The sequence below is a fragment of the Tachysurus fulvidraco genome, chromosome 1 (genome assembly GCF_022655615.1).
Source record: "Tachysurus fulvidraco isolate hzauxx_2018 chromosome 1, HZAU_PFXX_2.0, whole genome shotgun sequence".
In the NCBI taxonomy this organism is placed as follows: Eukaryota; Metazoa; Chordata; class Actinopteri; order Siluriformes; family Bagridae; genus Tachysurus; species Tachysurus fulvidraco.
In genome coordinates this window covers 50,424,788-50,450,180 of record NC_062518.1, presented here as the reverse complement: position 1 = coordinate 50,450,180, position 25,393 = coordinate 50,424,788, and the positions used below count along the sequence as shown (strand labels likewise).

Below are 25,393 nucleotides of genomic sequence, written 5' to 3'. Positions count from 1 at the left end.
TAAAACTAATAGAAAATATATAAATTACATAGAAATTTCTATACTTCTGCACAAATAAAGACGGACTTACTTGATCTGGCTGTTGCGCTCCCTGAGTCGCCGCTGCCGGCTGTGACGCATCCACAGCCTGCTTCACCGCATCGGGAAGTAACTCATCTCACTGCAGTTGCTGACGGGTGGAAACGGCTGCCCAGTTTGGTCGGTTGACACCCTTCCTCCACTCTTGTCCTGCACCACCTTTGGCTGAACGAAAATTATTGTGTGATCGGATGCCATGGTGAATTGTGAGAGAATGTCTAACACCCACCTAGCGGCTGCTCTATCTATAAGCTGACATCATAATTATGCACAAATCAGGTGTGTGTTATTGGTCATTATCCCTCTTCCTCCTGCTCCTCCTACACACTTATTGGCTAAGATCCTTGTGACAGAAGAACCTGACAATGTTGTGCACTGACCAGGGCGATGATCACCACCCTCAACACCATGTGGATGGTGACGCAGACCAAGAAGGCCCTGTTGATAATTGTAGTCCTCCTTTGGCTTCTTGGTGTTTTCCACACTAATAGGGGATAAGAAATAAGAAAGTTCCTTCTGAAAACATTAACATATCTGGAAAGCTTGTAGGTTTCTCTATATACACCTTTCTGGCTGAAAAATCAATAATGCTGCAATACTCACAGATGTAGCCAAGGAAAAACAGCAAGAGGACCTCCAGAATAACTGCCACAACAGCCAGGCCAATGATTGCCACGCTGTCGCCACACTTTACCTCCCTCGCTATGTGGCCGATGTTATCACCCAACATTGTGAGGCCCAACAACACTTGTGCCAGAGAGGATGTGGCCTCAATTGTGTTCATGTCCATCAGCTGTGAGAGAGAAACACCACATGACCACATTAGCATGACCTACATTTTAGACCATAGGTCACTGACAGACAGACCGCGGTCCGGGTCCGGACCCAGAAATTTCTATACTTCTGCACAAATAAAGACGCACTTCGCGGTTCAGGTGGTTGTTGGAACTTAGAGCCGCCTCCAAGTTGACACATCGCAGGGTGATCTTTACACTTAGACTTTTTGGTTACTAAAAACTGTTTTAGTTAGACTTAACTGATAACTCTATAATTACTACAAAAATCACTGAGAAAACTCCTCAGACCTGGATGAGAATGAGCAAACTTCTTCATTGTGGTCAACAATCTTCTAAGAGAAATTGCCAAGTTGAAAGTAACAAATGAAAACCCCAAAAAGAGCATGTCATGCAAAAATCAATCAAAAACAAAAACTCTCGCTACATTCTTGCAAAAATAAAAACCCACACCTTCACACACACACACCACTCACGCACACACACCACACACACACACACACCACACGCACACACACATGCGGCTGCCTCCTTCATCTGGCCAGAAGAATTTGACACACACATACCCACACACGGACAAGCGCACACACACACACGCGCGCGCACACACACCCACGCACATACACACCTTCACCCGCAAGCCCCAGATATCTTCTCAATATATAGCCTAGCCTCTTCTTTGGTTCCCAGTATTTCCCATGGTGCCATATCACCTTATTTACCAGAATCACCTCCTATGTTTTCTAAATACACTGACCTTATTTCCCCTTATTTCCCATCACCTTTCACCCATATGCCCATTTATGGATTTTCCTCCCCTTATTTTTCATGACCTCAGACTAAACACCTGGGCCTTCTTCAGTCTGCACAACAAGTTATGAGCTAAGGTCTGGGCACCACATGCCCATTTATGGATTTTCCTCCCCTTAGTTCTCAGGGCCTAGGTCTGTGAACCAATGTCTTTTTCATTCTACATAACAAGTTATAGCTATGAGCTAAGGTCTGAGAACCATGGTCTTCTTCATTCTACATAACAATTTATGAGCTAAGGTCTGGGAACCAAGGTCTTTTCCATTTTACATAACAAGTTTGTATTTGTTATTACAAATGTGCTCAGACTGACTAGGCCTGACATCCCCGAATCTGGTTACTTTTACTAAGTTTATGATTACAATAAACATCTTTGGCCTACAACATCACCTACATATGTCTTATGACACCAATTGTAATATTTTGCAAGGCCTAATACTTTTCTTTGGTTATAGTATTGTAAGGAATAATACTTTAATTATTTCTACTAAGATTTTTTACAACATTATCCCCCCCTGTGAGACTGTAAAGTCTCACCAAACTTATGTTGCAGTATTCTGGACTACCTTGTCATTTCCACTATATACCCATATATCTATCTAATCACGACGACCTCTACCCCAACTTACAACAACTTACATTATTCCCCCACAACGAAAACAAAAAACCCATAATACATAAAACATAAACACAGTAACATAAAACAGAATATTACTCCTCCTCAACGAAAACAAAACCCATAATACATAAAACATAACAAACATAATAACCTACAACTCAACATTACTCCCCCACAATGAAAACAAAAGACTCACAACACATAAAACCTAACAACCACAATAACGTGAAACAAAACATTACTCCACTCCAATGATAACAAAAACTCATAACACATAAAACCTACCAAACACAATAACATAAAACAAATTACAAAAACAAATGACACTACTCCACTACAATGACCACAATTCACACGTGCTCTTTCTCAGAAGGTGAGCCAGGAGTGAGCCAGGGCATATATAGCGCGACAGTGAAAAATTTTTCTTTTTGTCACCAGGGTCACCGAAACACACAGCATAAACATATGACAAAATAAACAAAGAACAATTTCATGGCATGAGAGAACTAACTGTCCCTACGACCACCACCAGTAATGATTGTGATGCATGGTTTGAATCCACTGTGGCAAGGGGGCCCAAATGTCTTTGTGGCGATAAGCATGGAAAGCTCCAGTTATGGGAACAACCGCATCCGAATCACCCCCTGTCCATGAGTCCATGAAAGTGGGTGGCCCTTGCATATCCTGTAGACCTTGTCGCACATCTTTGGTGTCCAGTTGGATGCACGTGTAGCAGTAACCAGGAGTGTCGTTGAGGCGACAAGCGACACCTCGTGGGCTCGCTAACCGATCACAGGGGTCGCTGGAATTGTCTCTGGTCACTCCGCGGGTTCGACATAGCCTCCAACAAATCTTCACATACAACACAGAAACAGGCAATAGACCAGTAGACACAAATACCAACACACTACGTAAGCATATCTACAGAAAAATTTTAAAAGGTCCTACTCTCCTTGGTTCTCTCCAATGTTTTCTCTTGAATGTTCTGATGTACACGTAGTCTCCTACTTCTACCTGGTTATGTGGCTCTCCTACTGTAGAAACACCTGTGGATATAAGAGTCTTTGGACATGGGATAAACGTGTTACATAACTTGACATTTCGCCTTCCACTTGTTCCAGCGACGGGCCCTTATAGGGTCCTCGTGTAAATGCTACAGGCATCGGCCTGCCTGTCACCATTTCATGAGGTGTCAAGTGCCTTGTACGGTTTGTCTGCGAACGCATTCTCATCAGAGCCAATGGCAAAGCCTGTAGCCAATTCAGGCTTGTGCTAGCGCATATTTTTGCAATTTTCTCTTTCAACACGCCATGAGCTCTTTCTACTCTTCCTTGTGAGCTTGGGTGATAGACACATCCCATCTTATGTTTGATGCACAATGCTTGTGCAAGGGATTCAATTACCTTATTTACAAACTGAGGTCCATTATCTGAACTCAACTGATCTGGGATTCCAAACCTCAGGATTACTTCTCTACACAAGAATTTTGCCACTGTCTTAGCATCATTCTTGGCACAGGCCACTGCTTCAACCCATCTATTGAACATGTCAATCACTACCAAAACGTATCACTTTCCTTCTGCTTTTTCTGGACCTGCATCTGGCTCTTTTCCCTGCACGAGTGCCATTATGCGTCCATCCCCTACTGCTGCCTTTTTAGCTGCTTCATCAGCTGCAGTGTTTCCTTTTGTTATTGTTGTTCCATCTGTTTTGTGAGCTCTGCACTTCATGATAGGTAATTTTTTAGGCATCTGTACCGCTGCCAACAGTTCCGACATGGCTGGTCCATGGGTGATATGTAGAACCATTAGCCCTCTGGAAACCTTGCTGTGCCCAGATTGGTCCAAAAACGTGACATACCCCATACACATACGCTGAATCAGTGTATATTGTACACGTTCTCCCTGCTCCTAACTTACAAGCTGCTGTCAATGCTTTTATCTCTGCCAATTGAGCTGAGCATGGCTGTGGGACAGTCACCTCGCTAATTGTTCAATATACATTCTCCATGAGGTCGTATTCTATTACTGCATAACCCGCTTTATTTCCCTCATTGGTCTGATAACACGATCCATCCACGAAGAAAATTTGTTGTGCCCCTGGGAGAGGTTGGGACTCTAAATCTGGTCGTGCTTTCAGAAACTTTCCAGATTCCTCTGTACAATTGTGTGGAGTCCCTTCACTCGGCAGCACCATTTTTTCGGCTGGGTTTACTGTGTTGCATCTTTTGATTGTCAATTCTGGTGCTGACAGTATCACATCATACCCTGTGCGCCTTGCATTGGTTATTACGAACGCTTGACTTGTCAATAATGCATGCAGTGCATGATGTATACAGGGTCACGGGGTGACCCATTGTGATGGTGGAAGCCTTTTGATATGCAAATGCTGCTGCTGATAGAGCACGATAACATGGTAGTATGCTCTTCTCAACGTTATCTAATGCTGTGCTGAAGTAAGCAATAGGTTGTTTTCCTACCCCTTGCTGTTGCTGCATTAGTACTGCCGATACAAAACCCTGTCTTTCTGACACGTATAGGTGAAATGGTTTGCTGTAATCTGGACTAGCCAGCGCTGGGGCTGAGGCTAGTGTGCACTTCAACATCTCGAAGGCTGCTGATGCTTCTGGTGTCCATGTTAGCTGTGTATTGGGTTTAGCCTGATCTGCAGCTTTTATCATGTCTCTAAGTGGTTGTACTTTTAAGGCAAAATCGCATATCCATGGTCTGCTAAACCCTGCCATGCCCAGGAATGACATCTGGCACACGGATTGAGGTCGTGGTGCATCACGTATAGCTTGTACATGAGCCGGTAATATTTTTCGTGTTGTTCCTTCTAGAACTCGTCCTAAATATTCCACCTTTCTCTGGCAGAATTGTAGCTTCTCTTTACTAACCTTGTGCCCATTGTTTGCTAGGGCTTTCAGTACTGTTATTGAATCCTTTACGCATTGCTCTTTGGATTGGCTACAAATCAGTAAGTCAGCCTCTCCATTTGTAAATTCACCAGATCTCTGGTCAGTACTTGGTTGAATATCGATGGGTTTTCACGATTTTTACAATATCCTTGTTGCTCTTAATATGTGAATGCAAACAAGTGCTGAGAGTCCGGGTGTACTGGCACACTAAAAAATGCTTAACACAGATCAATTACTGTATACCATTTTGTTCCCGTGGAATATTTGATAACAAAGTTTGTGGATCTGGGACCACTGGGGTCACAGCCACCACTATTTGATTGACTGGTCTTAAATCATGTACCAATCTCCATTTATCTGAATTTGGCTTTCTGATCGGAAAAATCGGAGTGTTGCACTGACTTTTTGTGGGGATTAAAACTCCTGCTTCCACTAGCCTTTTAATATCCCTTCCTCTGCTTGTTTAGACAATGGATACTGTCTCTGATAAGGTAATGGTGCATTGGGCCTAATCGGTATTTTTGCTAATGCTGCTGACTCAACTAGTCCTCTTCTTGGACCTCTTCTTTTCTCGATATACATGCTTTCATTAGGGAACATCATTAGAAGACATGGGATTAGTTTCCACTGCTATGCTGATAATACACAGTTAGATATCTCATCAAAACCAGATGAAATAGCCAAAGTGTCCAAATTAACTCAATGCCTTAGAGAGATAAAAGACTGGATGAGTTGTAATTTTCTGTTGTTAAACTCTGATAAGACAGAAATACTACTTATAGGTCCAAAAACCAGTACACAGAAACTTTCACAATTTAACTTTCACTTAGAGGGATGTACTGTTACTAGTAGCTCGACAGTGAAAGACCTGGGTGTTATACGAGACAGTAACATGTCTTTTGAATATCATATCGCCCATACTACAAAAACAGCCTTCTTCCACCTTAGAAATATTGCCAAGCTGAGAAACATCCTGTCTGTATCTGATGCTGAGAAGCTAGTTCATGCATTCATGACCTCTAGACTGGACTATAGTAATGCATTACTAGGTGGTTGTCTTGCATCTTTAATAAATAGGCTACAGTTAGTTCAAAATGCAGCTGCCAGAGTTCTCACTAGGACAAGAAAGTATGACCATATAACCCCAATTTTATCATCTCTACACTGGCTACCTGTTAAGTTTAGAATTGATTACAAACTGCTGCTATTTACGTACAAGGCTCTTAATGGTTTAGCTCCCATGTAGCTAACTAGTCTTCTAACACGTTACAATCCTTCACTCTCTCTGAGATCACAAAACTCAGGACTTCTGGTAGTTCCCAGAATATCTAAGTCTACTAAAGGTGGTAGAGCATTTTCTTATTTAGCTCCCAAACTTTGGAATAGTCATCCTGATAGTGTTCGGGGCTCAGACACACTTTCCCAGTTTAAATGTAGATTAAAAACTCACCTCTTTAGTCAGGAGTACACACACACATAATACATCCCATAAAATTATGCACCAATACTTTTTCACCATTTTTATGAACAGCAAATATGTTAATCCCTCTACACTGCTTTTCTCTCTCTACCCATCCCGACATGCGATGAAGATTTTGGACCTCCACTGAGATGAGGCTGACTCTATGTGAATCCTGAGACATCTACAGATTTACCAGCTCCAGTTGGACTCTATGATCTTTACACCAGTTCAACATTTGTTTGACTGTATATTTGTAATCTCACCCCCAGTGCCACCCATATGAGGATGGGTTCCCCTTTGAGTCTGGTTCCTCTCAAGGTTTCTTCCTTACCAATTTAAAGGAGTTTTTCCTTGCCACTGCTGCCTGAGTCACCTCAGACTTGCTCATTGGGGATAAATACATACATACATACATACACACTGTGAACTATATATATCTTTTTTTTTTTTTTGCTATATTAATTCTTTGTATTTCTCCTTATGTTTAACCTCTGTTCTATGTTTATGTTCTCTAAAGCTGCTTTGAGACAAACCTATTGTAAAAAGCGCTATACAAATAAACTTGAATTGAAATTGAATTGAATTGAACTAGTCCTACATCTGTTGCATGTTTAGTCCACAGTTACTCTGGGACTTGACTTAGTGCTTCATCTACTTATTTCTCTGTTGACTCTTCCTTATCTGCTACCTGTGGCATCTGTACCTCTACTTCTACTCTTACTAGAATTTATGTTTGTTTGCTGACTTACTAACATGGTTGTGTATGATTAAATGATAACATGATTGTCCCCTAATCTATCCTTAAAATATCTCTTGACATATGTACTCTATGGTCTTTAGTCATTTTCCACTTCACTACCCTTTCTGCCTCTTTCATCATAGGCCCTAAATCGTTGGATTCAAAACCTTGCCCGATCATCAGAGAGATGTGGGAGACTGCATCTCCAACTTGATACCATTCTTGAATCTGCTCAGGGAGTACAGCATATGTACTGTAGCTACTCCTTGCTGGCCAATTATCATACTGTCCATGTTGATATCATATTGTTTTCCATGATCCTCTAGCTTCACAACAATCCGGATGTAAGTTAATCATGGAATTCCATTCCCAGTATTCTTGCCATATTTTTGATGTATCTTTGTCTTTGATTTCCATCCAATACACTTGATCTAGATCTATTATTTCTTCTTCTTGGCTCACTACTAAGTATTGTTGGGCTAACATCTCCGGGAGTGTTATCCATACTCCTGTTGGTCCACAATGTATTTTAGCTCCTAGTTTTCAGAGCACATCTCTTCCCAGCAGATCGGTTTGAGTGTCTGGGGAATATAGTAAAGGAGCTTGCACTATTATTCCTTCTATAGTGATCCACTGAGGCTCAGTAAATCGTAGAGTCTGAGTTTTTTCTGAGAAGCCCACTGTCTTTATTGATCTACGTGTGAGGGGAAGCTTTGTGATTTCTTTTCCAATGCTTGTAAATGTTGCTCCTGTATCAATCAGGAATGGGGCCTGTACTTCATTCCCAATTCCCACCATAATTGTTGGTTCTTGTGCAGGGTGCAATGAGGTGGTACACTGCACCAGCTCCCCCTCTGGCTTCTCTAGGCCTCTTCACATTCCTCCTCGAGCTGGGCCCAATGGGCTCCCTCCTGGTGGAGTTGGGGCTTGTCCTTGAAATCCTGGGCCCATCCATTGGCCTGCCCAATTTCCAGCTCCTTGTGGTGTTGCTGCGAGCGCATGCTGCATTCCTGACTTCCCTGCTCCTTGTTGAAACATTGGAGCAGGCATCTGTGCAAGCACCTGTTGTCTTCCTTGGCTTCCCATGACCCCTCCTAGTGCTCCATACTGTAAGTAGGGACAGTCTTGTTTCAGGTGACTTGGGTTATTGCACTTCCAGCAACTTCCTCCTTGGCCTCCTGTTTGCACAGTGCAATCTTTGTCATATTCATTTTCCCTGGGAAAAGCATATAAAAAAGACTTACGCTTCATGTAATTCCATTATGAAGTCAGAGTACGAGGCATTTCTCCCGTTCTCATGATCTGGGAATATAGGTGTCTCATGCACAGATTTTCATCTGGCCTTTCATACTTAATCGCTCCTTCATACTTTGCATGAGCAGCTTTTCTGCATGCAGAGCATGTTGTATGATGAGGCTCAGCTTTCCAGTGTCCCACATGATGCATAGGTTTTTCACCTTGTCAGATATTTCTGGAATTAGTCCGTTCATGAAACTGTTTCTCAAGTGTGCCTCGTACGCTGTCACTTCGCTGCCACGCCTCACTCATATCCTACTGGGGGAATGAGGCCGCTGTGCGCATTGTGTACTGTATGTCAGTGAGGCGATGGAGATATTGCGCAACTGTCTCGCTGTCCTCTTGTTCCTCGACCTCAGCCTGGTCCCCAGCCACGCTGTTGAGGAGCATACTGAAGATTCATGGGATAATTTGTTGGATATCCCATTGGATATTGCACCATAGCTGGGGGCAAAGGCTGCTGTTGTGCCATCATCACTTGTGGTACTCCTCCATTTTTTGAGGTGGCACAGCCTGAGCAGCGGTTGGAGCCACCATGACTGCCGCCTGTTTTGAGGCATTCTCTTTATCTTCCTTCTCTTTATCTTCATACTCTTTATCTTGTTTTTTTCTTGCTGGTTCTCCCAGCTGTGCCTTGTGCAATTGCACCACTAAATCTTCTGCAGCCTTCTTTGCCTCCCGTTTCTTTTTTCCTGTGTAGCTCTGTGTGTTGTATTACATTAGCTTCGAACGTGGCCCATAGCATAGTGTTCAGGCCCACTACTGTTTCCAGCTGATCCTGAACTTCCACTGGGAGTGCCCGTTTTAACATGAGTTTGAACAGTGTCATGCTTGCCGGTGTGTCTCATCTCAGGGTGCTCCCATCTCTTCTCTCCAGGAGTCCTGAAGTTTCAGTTTGAATTGAGCAATTCCTTCTTCCTTGTCCAGTTTTATCTTTTCCACCTTTCCTGGGTCAGCTTTAGTTGGGTACATATCCCTTAGCACATTCCATAGGGTATTCCTGTATGGGCCGAAGGCTATTCCGTCTCCCCTTGGATCGTCAGCCATTCTTTCCAACCCAGCATTATTGAGTATTTCCAGCACTTTGGCTTTTCCTACGGTCTGGCATAGGATTGCCTTCAGATCTCCCAGGGCCAAACTTTGTCCGGTCGTTTGTTCCTCGAACTTTGTGATCCATCTCTGTGCTCCTTCCCACACACTTGGCAGTCTTTTTACCAATTCAGTCACATCCATGAATGTCCATGGCACATAATGCATTTGTTTCACTTTAACTATCAGGGGGAGATGTTCTTCTTCTCTTCTTCACTGGGGCTCTCACTTTTGGGGGCCACCTGCTGCGCCTCCTCACCTTTGTCTCCTCCCGTCTGGGATCGGGTCTGCATGTGTCTGTTTCTTTGGATGTCGCCCCATTTTTGTTTATCTGACTTCTTCCGTGCCTTCCTTATTCTTTGGAGGTCTCTGAATTGTTTCTCTGTTCGTTTCTGTTCTTCCTCCAAGTTCTTCCACCTTCATCTCCAGTCGTGATTCCTGGTCTCGTAACTCCTCCATCGTCACATCTGCTTTCTGGCCTCATTCCAGAGCTGGATCGTTGCCTTCAGATCTCCCAGGGCCAAACTTTGTCCGGCCGTTTGTTCCTCGAACTTTGTGATCCATCTCTGTGCTCCTTCCCACACACTTGGCAGTCTTTTTACCAATTCAGTCACATCCATGAATGTCCATGGCACATAATGCATTTGTTTCACTTTAACTATCAGGGGGAGCTGTGTTGCTATCGGTGCTTCTGTCTCCTCCTCTTCTTCACTGGGGCTCTCACTTTTGGGGGCCACCTGCTGCGTCTCCTCACCTTTGTCTCCTCCCGTCTGGGATCGGGTCTGCATGTGTCTGTTTCTTTGGATGTTGCCCCATTTTTGTTTATCTGACTTCTTCCGTGCCTTCCTTATTCTTTGGAGGTCTCTGAATTGTTTCTCCGTTCGTTTCTGTTCTTCCTCCAATTTCTTCCACCTTCATCTCCAGTCGTGATTCCTGGTCTCGTAACTTCTCCATCGTCACATCTGCTTTCTGGCCTCGTTCCAGAGCTTCCTTTATTGCTCTTTCCTGCCCTTCATTCGGCCACACGCCTTCTGTCTCCAGGGGGTCAGCTGCACTTCGCCCTCCAGTCTCACTTTTACTCCTCTCATATTGTGCTGGGGCTCTACATCCACCGGGGCCGCCCTTGAGCTTATTTCGTCATCACTCACTATTTCCATTGGGGTGAGAGATTTTTGGTCACTTAGTCCTTTTATTCTCTCGTCGCGTGTCTCTGTACCTTCCTCCAGCTGTTGACGCCATTGATGCACCTCCCCTGTCTTTTTATTTTCGTTGGGTGATGAATTCCCATCTGCCTTGGTCTGTTGTTTCTTTTCTTGCTCCTCCTGGTCAGCTATGAGGGTCTTTCTTGTCGCACGGTCATTTGGTTTGCTTAGGGACCCCTGTGCTTCGCTGAGGCTCTTATGATGTTCCAACTGCCAGGTTTTTATTGATCCTCTCCTTCCCGGCTGGCAGACATATTCCATTCGCGGGTTCATGTGTTCTCTTGCCCAGGGAGTCGGTGTGCTGTGTCTTCTTGAACCTGGTGGGCATGTGTATTCAGTCAACCACTCCATATTACGTTTCTCTGCTTGCTGCCATGATAAGTGGGAGTCCCCTTTCTCCCATCGGGCATTAGTTTTCTCCACCTCACTGTCCCATTACAGTAGTCGGTGTTCATCATCTTCCAGCGCTTCCTCTCTTACTCCTGTAGCCCCTTCTGGGCTTTCTGGGTATTTTCCTTCTTCTCCTTTGCTGCCGCCTTTTACCAGGGGAGGGCAGTCTTCCTGCTTTCCCTTGGGACGTTCATCATTCTGCTGATGTCTGCCAGACTACTCCTCTGACTTGTCCCCCTGTAATCTCCAGTTCTATTTCTTGTGTTTCACCTCCTTCTCCCAACTGTATTGATGGATCCCGTTGTACTTGGATCTGTAATGTTCGTTATAAGATGGGGGTTGGAGCTGCTCCTCACATTCACCTGAGGGTGGGGCTGTAGTCTTCTCTTTCCCCTGTTCTTTACTCTGTTCTCCCTTTAACCCCGATAACCATGTAAAGCCCACTGTTGCAGAATTACAACACTACCTTGTTTATTTGTCCAGTCACCTGGCCATGAACTCACCCTACCTACAATTTTTTTATTTATTTATTTTTTCCCCATGACTGGCTTTGTCAAGATTCGAATAAAATTCCTCAAATTTTTTCTGTGTTTATTACAATGTCTAGAACACATACATATTTAGTTATTTTGGACAACTAGAGCTTGTTATGTCCATGCTGTAATTCGGGCCAAAGTGGTAGTCAAAATAGTCAAAATCACATCATAAACTGTTAGATGATTCATCGTAATTCATTTCTAAATGTACCATAAATACACAAAAATACATTTTATGTGCTATTTGAAACTCCATCATATAGAGCAGTATCTGAAACTCCCTGTATCTTTGTAGTTTTTTGTTTGTTATTTAACTAAACGATCCTGAGATTCTTTATGAGTGTTGCAGTAGCAGATTTTTGGGGTGATTTATGAGTGTTGCAGTAGCAGATTTTTGGGGTGATGCCTGTTGCATTGTTCAGGGACAGGTGCAAATAAATATGCTGGATAATATGTAGATCTCTCTTTCAGTTAGTCTATTCTTCCAGTTTACTGCAATTGTGGATACACAAACACACTGTGTAGCAAGTGCAATGTTCGCCTGTGCTTTTCAGTAGAAAAGAGCTGTTTCAGGGCCTATCACTGCAACCAATCACAGACCAACCACACCAAAAGTGACAGAAACAAAAGCTCTCCTAAATATTTTCCTTTCAATACCCATATCAATAAATGCCCATTCATACCTCATATGATTATGCACAGTAAGCAGTCAACCCTGCAAATGAATGCCTAATTGCTCTGTATATCTGATCAGACAAAGTGAGTATAAATACAGAAATTCTGCTCCTAGCAGAGCCCAACGTTGCAATATTACAACATTTTCCTAAGAAACTTACTAAAATGTAAAAAATGTGAAAAATTTCTCATGCTTTCTCTTTTTACTTCTCCCCAGCATTTTATTCTTACTTTCAACTTCCAACATTTTAACTCATCAAACGTCCCTCCTTCAGGCCACTGCAACTCTCCTTTTGTCCATTCTTGCCATGTACTTTTTATTCCTTTTTCAGCATTCTTGTGCTTTATTATTATAATTGCAGCTGGAGTAATTAAGTTTTTTTACCTTTCTCCATCATGCACCCTTGTCTCGCCCTTGTGGCACTGTCATGTAGTTCTGAATACTGTGTACTGTTGACTACTTCAGTTGAACGTTTATTCTTTTTCTGGTAAATGTGGTTGTGCAGGATTCCTTCTAGTATGGTTCTCAAGAAAGACAAGGCAGATATTAGGATCAGAGTATAAGTCCAATAAGTACAACTTCAATTAAAATTAAAAGTTAAAATTAATTAAAATCAATCAACTGCACATTCAAATAATTACATACTCAACCAAGTATTGATCCATTCAATTAACTAACTCACTAATAAATCAAATAAAATCAAATAAACTATCAATCAATCAAATAAACTACTCGTTAAATCACTTAGATAAATAATCAAATTGTTAAGTTGTAAAAATTAAATTGTTGTTACATTGTCAAAAAGGAAAATAATAAAAATTAAAAAATAAAAGTAAAAAGAATATAAATAATAATTAATAATTAATAAATAAATAAATTAAACTGTTGTTAACTTGTTGGTAATTGTCTCATCTAACGACTCCTTATAACATCATGTAACTCTACTCGGTTAGATAATGCTCCAAGATTTCAGCTTCCAAAAACTTTGACACTCAGGAAGGAAGAAAAAAAAAACAATCTCATAGGAAAAAACAATCTCTAGTTACAGATACAAGTGTCAGGGTGATTCTAGGCCTTACTGGCACAGAGTTACAGAGGCTAGAATGGAGGGTTTCTTTTACTGAAACAAAAACACTACATTAGGTTTTTATATGTCTTGATTAATACAATTATAAATCATATTGTATTTATGTCTTGTCCTGTTATGAATTAAAACCAGATTTTATGTATCTATGAGTATGCATATGTGTGGACCCCCAGGAAGACTAGCTGATTGCATAGACTTTCAGCTAGTGGGATCCATATAAATAAACAAAAAAATGAAAAAATAAAATAAAATAAAATAAACTACACCTGGTTTAACACTACGGAAAACATAGGGGCTAAAAAAAACTTTCCCCAACAAAAACAATTTTTTATGAAGTCAAAAAGGCCCAAGAATGGATTTTATATGAATGTTTTTTCCCCACTAGGCATTAGTATCTGCTCACAAAAAAGAAAAAACACAGGAAAGCTATTCTATGTGTATGTGTGTGTGTTCTAGGATTGCGCGATACAGCTTGGGAATTAAGTCATAACAGTCATAACTGTTTTCACAGTGCTCTAGCTGGCACAGCTGGTCCCTTGCCAGATGGCCCTTATCGCTAATCGTTGGAATCGTATCCTTATTGGCTAAAGAGATATCAGTTTCTCGCTACTTGCTACTGGCTGGCCCAACTGCCAAACAAACGGCCGGTGTTCAGGATATTGGCTTCTAAGCTGTCTATCTCTGCTCTACGGGCACCTATTGGCTCATGTGAAGGCTGGACTACAAATATAACACTGAATTTGTAGTTCATCAACTGGGAAGTGAGAGCCGGAAAAAAAATGGACGGGAGTGAACTCCGTTTACAGTCTTCGGTCAGAAAAATAACTATTGTAAGGCGAGCACAGCAATTTGGATTAAAAGGCTTAGATACTTCTTGGACCCTTGGGGATTTATGAAAAAATATTGAAAATTATGAAGCGAGGGAAGAATTTACAAGTAAGTAAACAAACTGAATTAGCGCCACCTAATTCAGGTGAATCTTATTTTCACACAGTGTACCACTCTGTGTCTCATACAGTTCTCTGTTATAAATGGATGTTCTGCTTGTGTTACTTAGCCATTATAAATGGATGTTATGTTCTGCTTGTGTTACTTAGCGCTTTTTTTTTCCGTTGCAACTTATTTTATAAGTGCCATACAACACTTCACAATTGCTTGTACTTTATCACACATCAAACTGAATCGTCATTCAGTTTGACAATACACAAATACACATGTGCACATAAACAATTCATATACATTACACACCGTACACGTATCATTTATGTGTATACTCATATGGCGATGTACACTTATTTATGTGTATACTCATCGGATAATGTACAGTTATTAATGTGTACATTACCGTATCCACCTTATTATTGTGTATCGCCGTATACTTATGATGATAACGTGCACGTATATAAACACTTATAAATACCATGCACTTTACCGTACACTCAATACTGAATACTTTACCGTATTCCATGCACTTTACAGTACACCATGCACTTTACTGTACATTATCAACGCGTTTTCTCCACCTGCCAGTACAGTCCCAGCTGTAAGTTATATAGCACTCTCACACCGACGCAGGAATTTTCGAAATTCTAAATTCACTCATGAGATTTTTCTTTCACACACACCCCCCCTCACTCTGTCTCTCTCTCCCTTCAGTAACCCTTCAGAGAGAGTGATCCTGGTCCAGGACGCAGATCACGCTAGCCCCTTTGAAGTCCCATCTGGGGTGCCATTAAATATGTCGGAACTTAGAGCCGCCTCCAAGTTGACACATCGCAGGGTGATCTTTAGACTTAGACTTTTTGGTTACTAAAAACTGTTTTAGTTAGACTTAACTGATAACTCTATAATTACTACAAAAAACACTGAGAAAACTCCTCAGACCTGGATGAGAATGAGCAAACTTCTTTATTGTGGTCAGTCAGTCAACAATTTTCTAAGAGAAATTGCCAAGTTGAAAGTAACAAATGAAAACCCCAAAAAGAGCATGTCATGCAAAAATCAATCAAAAATAAAAACTCTCGCGACGTTCTTGCAAAAATAAAAACCCACACCTTCACTCACACACACCACTCACGCACACACACCGCACACACACACACACACACACACCACACACACACACACACACCACACACACGCGCGGGGCTGCCTCCTTCATCTGGCCAGAAGAATTTGACACACACACACCCACACACGGACACGCGCACACACACACACACGCGCACGCACACGGACCCACACGCACCCACGCGCATACACACCTTCACCCGCAAGCCCCAGATATCTTCTCAATATATACCCTGGCGCTCCTAGCCTCTTCTTTAGTTCCCAGTATTTCTTGGAGTCATGTTTTCTAAATACACTGACCTAATTTCTCCTTATTTCCCATCACCTTTCACCCAAATGCCCATTTATGGATTTTCCTCTCCTTATTTTTCATGACCTCAGACTAAACACCTGCGCCTTCTTCAGTCTGCACAACAAGTTATGAGCTAAGGTCTGGGCACCACATGCCCATTTATGGATTTTCCTCCCCTTAGTTCTCAGGGCCTAGGTCTGTGAAACAATGTCTTTTTCATTCTACATAACAAGTTATAGCTATGAGCTAAGGTCTGAGAACCATGGTCTTCTTCATTCTACATAACAATTTATGAGCTAAGGTCTGGGAACCATGGTCTTTTCCATTTTACATAACAAGTTTGTATTTGTTATTACAAATGTGCTCAGACTGACTAGGCCTGACAGCCCCAAATCTGGTTACTTTTACTAAGTTTATGATTACAATAAACATCTTTGGCCTACAACATCGCCAACATATGTCTTATAACACCAATTGTAATATTTTGCAAGGCCTAATACTTTACTTTGGTTATAGTATTGTAAGGAATAATAATTTAATTATTTCTACTAAGAATTTTTACAACATAGTCTCTCCTGACCCCACTCATTTCGAGCACCTCGGAGGCATTGCACATACTGACGCATCAGTGCAATGGTTGCTTGTGCCCGAAAGTTTCTGTTAAAGCTAAATTTACCACAGAAAGTTATTGTTAAAGCTAAATTTACCACAGAAAGTTACTGTTAAAGCTAAATGAACCACAGACAGTTATTGTAGAAGCTTAAATTACCACATAATGTTACTGTTAAAGCTAAATGTACCACAGAAAGTTATTGTAGAAGCTTAATTTACCACAGAAAGTTATTGTTAAAGCTAAATTTACCACAGAAAGTTACTGTTAAAGCTAAATGAACCACAGACAGTTATTGTAGAAGCTTAAATTACCACAGAATGTTACTGTTAAAGCTAAATTTACCACAGAAAGTTATTGTAAAAGCTAAATTTACCACAAAGTTACTGTTAAAGCTAAATGTACCACAGAAAGTTATTGTAGAAGCTTAATTTACCACAGAAAGTAATTGCTAAAGCTAAATGTACCACAGTTTATTGCTCAAGCTAAATGTACCACGGGCGGTTATTGTTAAAGCTAAATTTACCACAGAAAGTTATTGTAAAAGCTAAATTTACCACAGAAAGTTACTGTTAAAGCTAAATTTACCACAGAAAGTTACTGTTAAAGCTAAATGTACCACAGTTTATTGCTAAAGCTAAATGTACCACGGGCGGTTATTGTTAAAGCTAAATTTACCACAGAAAGTTACTGTTAAAGCTCAATTTACCACAGAAAGTTATTGTAGAAGCTTAATTTACCACAGAAAGTTACTGTTAAAGCTAAATTTAAAAACAGAAAGTTATTGCTAAACGTAAAAAGCTTGTAGGTTTCTATGTATACACCTTTATGGCTGAAAAGGCAATAATGCTGCAATACTCACAGAAAAGGCAAGGAAAAGGAGCAACATGGCCTCCAGAACAATAGCCACTGTTGCCACGTCGATGACTGCGGCGCTTCCGCTGCACTTCGCCTCCTTCGCTATGTGGCTCATGTTATCCCCCAACATTGTGAGGCCCAACAACACTTGTGCCATCGAGGTTGTGACCTCCAGTGTTTTCATGTTCAGCAGCTGTGAGAGAGAAACACCACATGACCTCGTTAGCATGACCTACATTTTAGTGCATCTTCGAGAGAAACTCGAGAGTAAGCTGATAGAAATAAAACTAATAGAAAATATATAAATTACATAGAAATTTCTATACTTCTGCACAAATAAAGACGGACTTACTTGATCTGGCTGTTGCGCTCCCTGAGTCGCCGCTGTCGGCTGTGCCGCTTCCACCGCCTGCTTCAGGAATGGCCGAACGAAAATTTGTGCGTGCATGCCATGCTGAATTGTGAGAGAATGTCTAACACCCACCTAGCGGCTTCTCTATCTATAAGCTGACATCATAATTATGCACAAATCAAATGTGTGTTATTGGTCATTATCCCTCTTCCTCCTGCTCCTCCTACACACTTATTGGCTAAGATCCTTGTGACCAATCCAAAACACACTATAGAATTACAGCCTCAGTCCGTCATTCTGTTCTACGCCACATTATTAATGGTGCTTGCAAAGCAACATTCTTGTTATTGTGCCGTAACTTGTCCCGCAGCTTTTGTCCTAGACCCATGAATGAGGTGTCAAATCGACCGGCTCATTGAGGAGTGCTGTGCTATGACTTTTATAAGTGATCAGAATTTCGGGGTTTTAAATACCTTTAAAAAAAATTCTTAAATACCTCCTTCTGAATGAATAAGCAATGTGGCTCTGTGTTATTGTGTTTTATTACTAGTCTTGTAGAATCAGTGCAAAAATACAAACACACAGTGTAGGTTTACTTCAGACTTCTTGTGTTGCTTAAACAGCTTGAATGTGTACTGAAGTAAAAGGAGGCATGGTGGCTCGGTGGTTAGCACATCAGCCTCACACCTTGGGGGTTTAAGGGTTTCCTCAGGGTTCTCCGGTTTCCTCCTTCAGTCCAAAAACAGGAATTATATGCTGATTGGCATATCTACATTGTCTGTAGTAAAAGTGTGTGCAATACACTGGCATTGTGTCTAGTGTCTACCCTGCCTTGTACCCTGTAATAGACACCAGGTTCCCCATGACCCAGTAGAATAAGAAGCCGAACACACAACAAACCATAAAGTGAACTTGTGTATATTTTAAACAAACAAACACACAACAAACCATCCAACTTGTGTATTTTAAAAAGAAATATATATACACATACAAATAAAATCAGAACAAAACAATTAAAATTACAATAAACAAACATCAAAAAAATTAATTAAAAGGACCATCTAACTTGTGTATATTTTTAAAACAAATATATATACACAAAAAAATTAAATAAAACATAAACATAAAATGAACAATTAAAATAAACAACAAACATTAAAAAAAAAATCCACCCTTGTTCAGCACAGTTGGACATCCACCCTGCTGCACCTGAATAATAATAACAACAAACAGAAGTAAACAATGAACAATTTAACTATTAAAACAAGAGTCTTTGAATCAGCTTCAGACTTTTTAACAGTTATATGTTATAAATGAGTTAATGTCCTTAGCCATGGTTTAAATCAGACTTTATACATACAGATACAAATATGAATATGTGGAGCAGTAAACAGCTACAGATTCAGGTACCAACACAGACATAAATGAAGACATGACGTGTGTTTGTTGATGTGGATCATGGCAAAAACAAGGGAGATTTCTGAGGCCTTCAGAAAAAGAGTTGTTTTTGCTCATCAGGCTGGAAAAGGTTCCAAAATCATCTTGAAAGAGTTTGGAGTGTAAAAATCTATAGTCAGTGTTACCTATGAAATGATGACATTAACTTGGATCTGGATTTTGTCTTTTATTCCTCTCGTGTAGAACTCACAATGTACACATTTGGTCGTTGTTGCTGTACTTTCATTTTAGTTTGTGTGTGTGTGTGTGTGTGTGTGTGTGTGTGTGTGTGTGTGTGTGTGTGTGTGTGTGTGTGTGTGTGTGTGTGGTTTCATTCCCAACCAGCTTGCACTCAAAAAAGTCATTTATTTGTCGTATTTAATTTAAATGATTATATTATTGATAAAAATAATTGTATATCATTATTATAATATAATAATAAGCTAATATAGAGTAAATAACCACTGACAAATTTGTCTGTATTTGTCTGACCGAGTGTTATTACTACTTTTATTTGTGTATATAATGTGTACAAGAGTAAAGTTTACGACTTGTTTCTTCTGAGTCTGCCAGAACTTCCTTCTTCCTTGCTTTGTGTCTTTGTTGTCTTTTATTAGTTTTCTCTTGTTTTGTTGCATTAATGTCACTTTGTCTCTTTATTGTATTGGATGAGATTGTCACATAAGGATAACCAGATGTTGGTGGTATGGCAGTTACTCCACTCTTAACATTTCTATCAACACACCATGAGGGTTAATAATGCACTAAAGTAATGTCAAATAAACTAAAGGAAATGGGGACACTGTTGTATGGAATAAAGAAAGTGAATGTATCCGATTAAACCTGTGAAGAAGAGATCCAGAAGGAAGCTGATACAACAACAGGAGGAACAGACACTGTACCTAGACAGTTGGATAAAGACCCATCATCTTGCTGAAAGAAGTTTATAGAATTGTTATAAGTTTTCTTTTCAATTTTATAGAACGATAAGTTTTCTTTACCTTTTATACGAACTTACATAATCGTTTGTCTGCTCAAGAAATGATGTAATGTTCAGTAGCATGTTTAAATGTCAAGATAGAGAGTAACATTGAAAGCTTGATGTGAAAGTATAAAAAACACACAATCAGCAGCGGCAAAAAACCTGAAGAACTAATTATATTTATATGTATATTTATCTATATACATTATTTTTCACTTATATTTTCATATTTTATATAATTTTTTATACAGTTTATACTTTTTTATTTATTTATCTCCTTTTGGTTTATATTTTTATCCTAAATTGTATTCCTTTTTTATGCTTATAAATGCCATCTGATGAGGATGTGGAAGCAGCTAATGCTGTTTTGAGTCACTCTGCTGATGAACAGACTGTTTGTGAGAAGATGAAAATGAACTTCATGTATCGGCAAGCAATGTTCAACAATGAAGCCAAATGATCAGTTGTTTTCTTGGTCTTCCCACGATTTCTGGACACACCAGGCCTGGTATGACATCTTAATTTACTGCATCACCAAAATATCCAATGTAGCATTAGGTATCACTCATCACTTGTGTGTGTTACATTGCAGATAGAACAAGATTTCAGATTTCTGTTTGGTGAGGCCACGGCCAACAAATTCTTGGAAAAGTGTCCAACCACTTTTAAAGCAAAAGTAATAAAGGAAAGCCATGGACTTGAACCCACCACAGAACTCTTGGATTTGATGCGCAATGCTGTCAGCTGCTGAAGTTGAGAATGGTATGAATGGAACTGTTTAACTTGTTATTGTGGGTTATGTAGGGGTGTCATTTTGTCATTTTGAATGCTATGCTATGGCATAATGTAAACCAGGTTTTTATTTACTTATTTGTAGGCTGGGACAGTGACATGTCTGCCATCTTACTGCTGCTACATCTGCTACATCTGCTACCACCATCTGCACAAGGTAGAAAGAGGACGGGAAAGCTTTAATGGACTTTAATGGTGACCAACGGTTTGACGGTTCAAAGTCTGTCTCAAAGTAGCTTCAAAATCTCTATGATCCCAGCAGAGAAATACGGTTCTTATCTAGTAAAACGATCAGTCGTTTTCAAAATAAAAATACCACAATTGCACGTGTTGTAGAATCTCAAGATGTGCCACGCATTACGTCATAACATCAGAAAGGTCCGATTGTGGTTAAAAAGTAGATTGTTTTTATTTTGAAAACAGCCGATCGTTTCTCTATATAAGACCCTTATTTCTTTGTGGGGATTGTCGAGTCTTTGAAGCTACATTGAGACCAACATTTGACCCTTCATTTGAACCCTCAAAGCTTTGGTCGCCATGGAAGTTTATTATATGGTGAAAAATCCTGGAATGTTTTCCTCAAAAAAAAAGTGAACTAATTAACAGTTGTTTAAAATATATCTTCCATCACCTCAATCTTGTGCACAGTTGGAGGTGATCTGATCTATTGTCAGAAGTTAGTCACAAAAACAATTCTGTTGAATGTGTTTTGTTGTAGGTTGGAACCAGTGTGCAGCAGCATCTAGACAACATTACCCAAAGCAGTCAGCCCTACCTTCTCGCCCAGGGATCCACACAAATCCATTCACTCCTACTTCATTGTGGTTGACAAGGACATGTGTTAAAACAACACAATCAGTGTTAATTAGGGAACAAAAATGCTAACTTCAGTCCGCATTCTTGGCTAACGGAGACAATATTTAGAGGCCGAGTCACAGTTATCTTCACCATACATTGTAAAAAGTTGTTCAGCTGTAATTTCTGATCTAAAGGCAGCAGGTGTTGGTCAAAGTGAACACTGAATTCTGTAGTGATTTCCATGGAAGAGATTGTTCAAGATCTCCATCAGCATGCTAAAGAGACAGTGATACAGTAAAGCATGTATTTAGTTATGAAAGAGAAACGGAAATGTGCAAGAAAGTTGAGGCATGTTTCGAGGGGTTAGAGAATCCTTTCACAATTCTAAATTCGGAATACAAGCGATCAAAATTTATGACTGACAAGTGGGAAATAGTAGAACCAGTTGAATGTGTGATTGGTTCAAGATTTGACACGAGACAAAATAAAAAGACTGGAACATATGATCAGGTAGTAGTTCAATATAAATTCATGTATATTCCAATTTTATGAAAAACTGCAACAGAAATGTTGCACAGCTCAGCTACCAGTGACTCTAGACTGAGAGATATTTGTGATGGATCTTATTTTAAAAGTCACCCCCTGTTCTCAACTGAGAACTGAGAACTGACTTTGAGGTGGCCAACCCTCTGGGTCCTAAGCGAGGGTGGAGTATATTTTACTTTAAGAAACTTCTCTCCAAAATGGAATTCTTTGTTGGCTAACATACACTTGTGTGCCTTATTTCACACTCAAGATGTTAAACGGTATGGTTTTAGTGAAATTTTTGCTCCCATTGTTCGAGATATTAAAGTGTTAGAGAGTGATGTGGGATGTGGTAGCTCAGTGGTTAAGGGGTTGGGCTACTGATCGGAAGGTCATTGGTTCGAACCCCAGGTCCACCAAGCTGCCACTGCTGGGCCCCTTAACCCTCAGTTGCTCAGTTGTAAGTCACTCTGGATAAGGGTGTCTGCTAAATGCCGTAAATGATGGTATTGAGATTCCATTATACAATGTTCATGGTACTGTAGTCCGGGTTACTGGTGATAATTTGGGTTTGCATAGTTTGTTTGGTCTGGTGGAGTCTTTCAGTGCAAGGTACTGTTGCAGGTTCTGTTTAGCAGAAAAGGAGGACTTTCAGACAGAATTCTCTGAAGATTCTTCCAAAGTAGTTTTTGCGCACCAAAGATATACACACTGCTCACTGTCAAGAAATGGCCTGTAATCCATCCCTTCCATATGTTTTTGGTGTGAAAAGGTCAAGCATATTAAATTCATTGGAGTATTTTCACACAACAGAGAACTTCTCTGATGTGTTAGAAGGGGTGGGCCAGTACGAATTGAAGTTATTATTTCTGTATTTGAAGGAAAAACATGTTACATCAGCAGAAATAAATTCAAGAAAAAAAAAGTTTTGATTATGGTTTCATGGAGAGAAACAACAGCCCTGTAGCTGTTAATTTAGGTGAAGGGTCTAATGATCTGGGACTGGATGCAGCGGGGATAGTGGATAAGAAATTGGTGCTTTGGTAAAAGGTTTTTCTGAAGATACAACTTCTTAAACAGTGTGTGGTGATCCACAATTAAATGTTTTAAATATACACATAAACCTTGTGATAACATGGGCGAGAATATAATGTTTATTATTTGAAGTACTAAAAGAAGCAGGCCTCAGTGTTGGTCTGTAGAAGTTACTAATTCTCCAAAGATAAGAGGAACATTCCGAAGTAAGCACCAGGACTGAACTGCATCCAGAAAATTGGGGCTGTCCTTCATAGTTGGTGTAAGACACTGGTGTAGTCCACATGAGACGCAGGTATACGCCGTATACCCACTAGGAAAGGCCAAGGATTTCCGTATACACACTTAAAAAGCGTGAGGATACGTAACAATATCGTTTTGTGACAGAACTTTCATTCATAAATTCACCCCGCACTGTGTTGCGAACACAGACTGTGGTTGCGATTGCGAATCACTAACGTTTTTGGACCATTGGGGCTTGATGACCTGATCTGACGTCACCTACCAAGGAGGAAAATCAGTTGCTTGGCGGTCTTTTTTGGCACAAATTACAAATTAACTAACTAATGTAAAAGAAGATATGAAACGAAAGCAGACCCAAACTACACTCTGTGTTTTCGGAAGCCTGCACCTAAAGCTACAGCAGCTTCGGGTGACATTTCACCCACAGCCCGAGTACAGATGTATTTGAAAAGCTTTGTAAACTACCAGTTCATTCAGTTCAGAATATTCTGCAATGAAAGAGTGTTGGTGATAAAACTGAACAAATGTTTATTGTTCACTCTTAAATGTACATTGAAAATTGACAGCTGATAAAACCTGTGCTCCAGGTCCCATATTCATATAACATTTAAGGCTAAATGTAACTCTTAAAGGTATAAAGTTCACCCAAAAATGAAAATTATGTTATTTCCTCACCCTCAATTTGTTCCAAAACTGTATGAGTTTCTTTCTTCTGTTTAACACAAAAGATGATATTTTGAAAAATGTTGGCAATCAGACAGTTGGCAGCACCCACTGACTTTCATAGTCTATATTTTAACTAATATTTTTTGTTTGTTATTATGGCTATTATGGTTACATTACCTTTGAATGAACAAATAGCTTCAAAATAATTTAAATCTATTTATTTAAATGATTAATTTATATCTATGGATCTGTACCAGCAACACGATAAGTTCCACGCATGTGCGAAATTACGTCGCCGACGGCAGTTTCGGATATTAACGCTATTCTTACCGTTGTCATAGCACTTTATTTGCAAGGCTTATTACTTATTGTCTGCCTTCCAACAATGAATAATATTGCTCGTTTAATGTCTGTTTTGTGTGCAAGTTTGTTTACTCTGACTTGTTTTTATGGTATTGTTGTCCTAAGCAATCACTTAAATAATATATAAAAAATTAAAGGTTAATATGTGACAAAATTAAACTATAGTTTACACGTTACACATAATTGTAACTCACACTCACTCACACTCACGGAACATGGCATTGACCTTTAAGCCTTTTTTTTTTATCAATGCAGTAGGACAAAAAGGTTTCCATGTCCTCTTGACATTGAAAAATAAACATAAAGCCATCCTTTGCCTCAGAGAATTCATCACACGTGACCCTGTTGAGGGCAGTTTTTATTTTATTTTTTATTTTCCGGGAAAGAGGGAAAATGTAAACACACACACATCTGTATTTCCCAAATGATGTGTAACATGTAAACTATAGTTTAATTTTACTACATTTTCTCATACGTATTATTTTGGGTCACATATTAACCTTAAACATTTTATACATTATTTTAGTGATTGCTCAGGACAACAATACCATAAAAACAAGTTAGAGTAAACAAACTTGCACACAAAACAGACATTAAACGAGCAATACAAATAAAGTGCTATGACAACGATAAGGATAGCGTTAATTTCCGAAACTGCGGGTCGGCGATGACAGG

At 40.0% G+C, this 25,393-nt stretch overlaps 1 protein-coding gene and 1 long non-coding RNA gene across 3 annotated transcripts; one reads left to right on the top strand and one right to left on the bottom strand.

Annotated features, from left to right (window-relative positions):
* Positions 1-100: 100 nt before the first annotated feature.
* LOC125141384 lies at positions 101-17,983 on the bottom strand. The gene is made up of 4 exons (XM_047814580.1): positions 17,878-17,983; positions 17,530-17,718; positions 682-871; positions 101-562 (listed from the first exon to the last, which is right to left on the bottom strand). Exons 1-4 carry the CDS (start codon positions 17,971-17,973, stop codon positions 414-416), a joined length of 624 nt encoding a protein of 207 aa, XP_047670536.1. The 5' UTR covers positions 17,974-17,983; the 3' UTR covers positions 101-413.
* LOC125141453 lies at positions 14,190-23,823 on the top strand. Of its 2 annotated transcripts, none has more exons than XR_007140832.1 (5): positions 14,190-14,631; positions 20,640-20,804; positions 20,889-21,058; positions 21,174-21,245; positions 21,807-23,823. It is a non-coding gene; the product is annotated as an uncharacterized LOC125141453 (long non-coding RNA). The 2 variants fall into 2 exon arrangements; XR_007140833.1 differs by having other exon boundaries at positions 14,192-14,631; positions 20,653-20,804.
* The last annotated feature ends 1,570 nt before the right edge of the window (positions 23,824-25,393 follow it).

Bases quoted from the DNA above. Each gene is read 5' to 3' on its own strand.
- LOC125141384 (XM_047814580.1), bottom strand. From the start codon at position 17,973: ATGCACGCACAAATTTTCGTTCGGCCATTCCTGAAGCAGGCGGTGGAA. The intron at 17,719-17,877 runs GTAAGTCCGTCT...TCTCTCTCACAG, and splicing joins GAGCGCAACAGCCAGATCAA to CTGCTGAACATGAAAACACT. The intron at 563-681 runs GTGAGTATTGCA...ATCCCCTATTAG, and splicing joins GTTTTTCCTTGGCTACATCT to TGTGGAAAACACCAAGAAGC.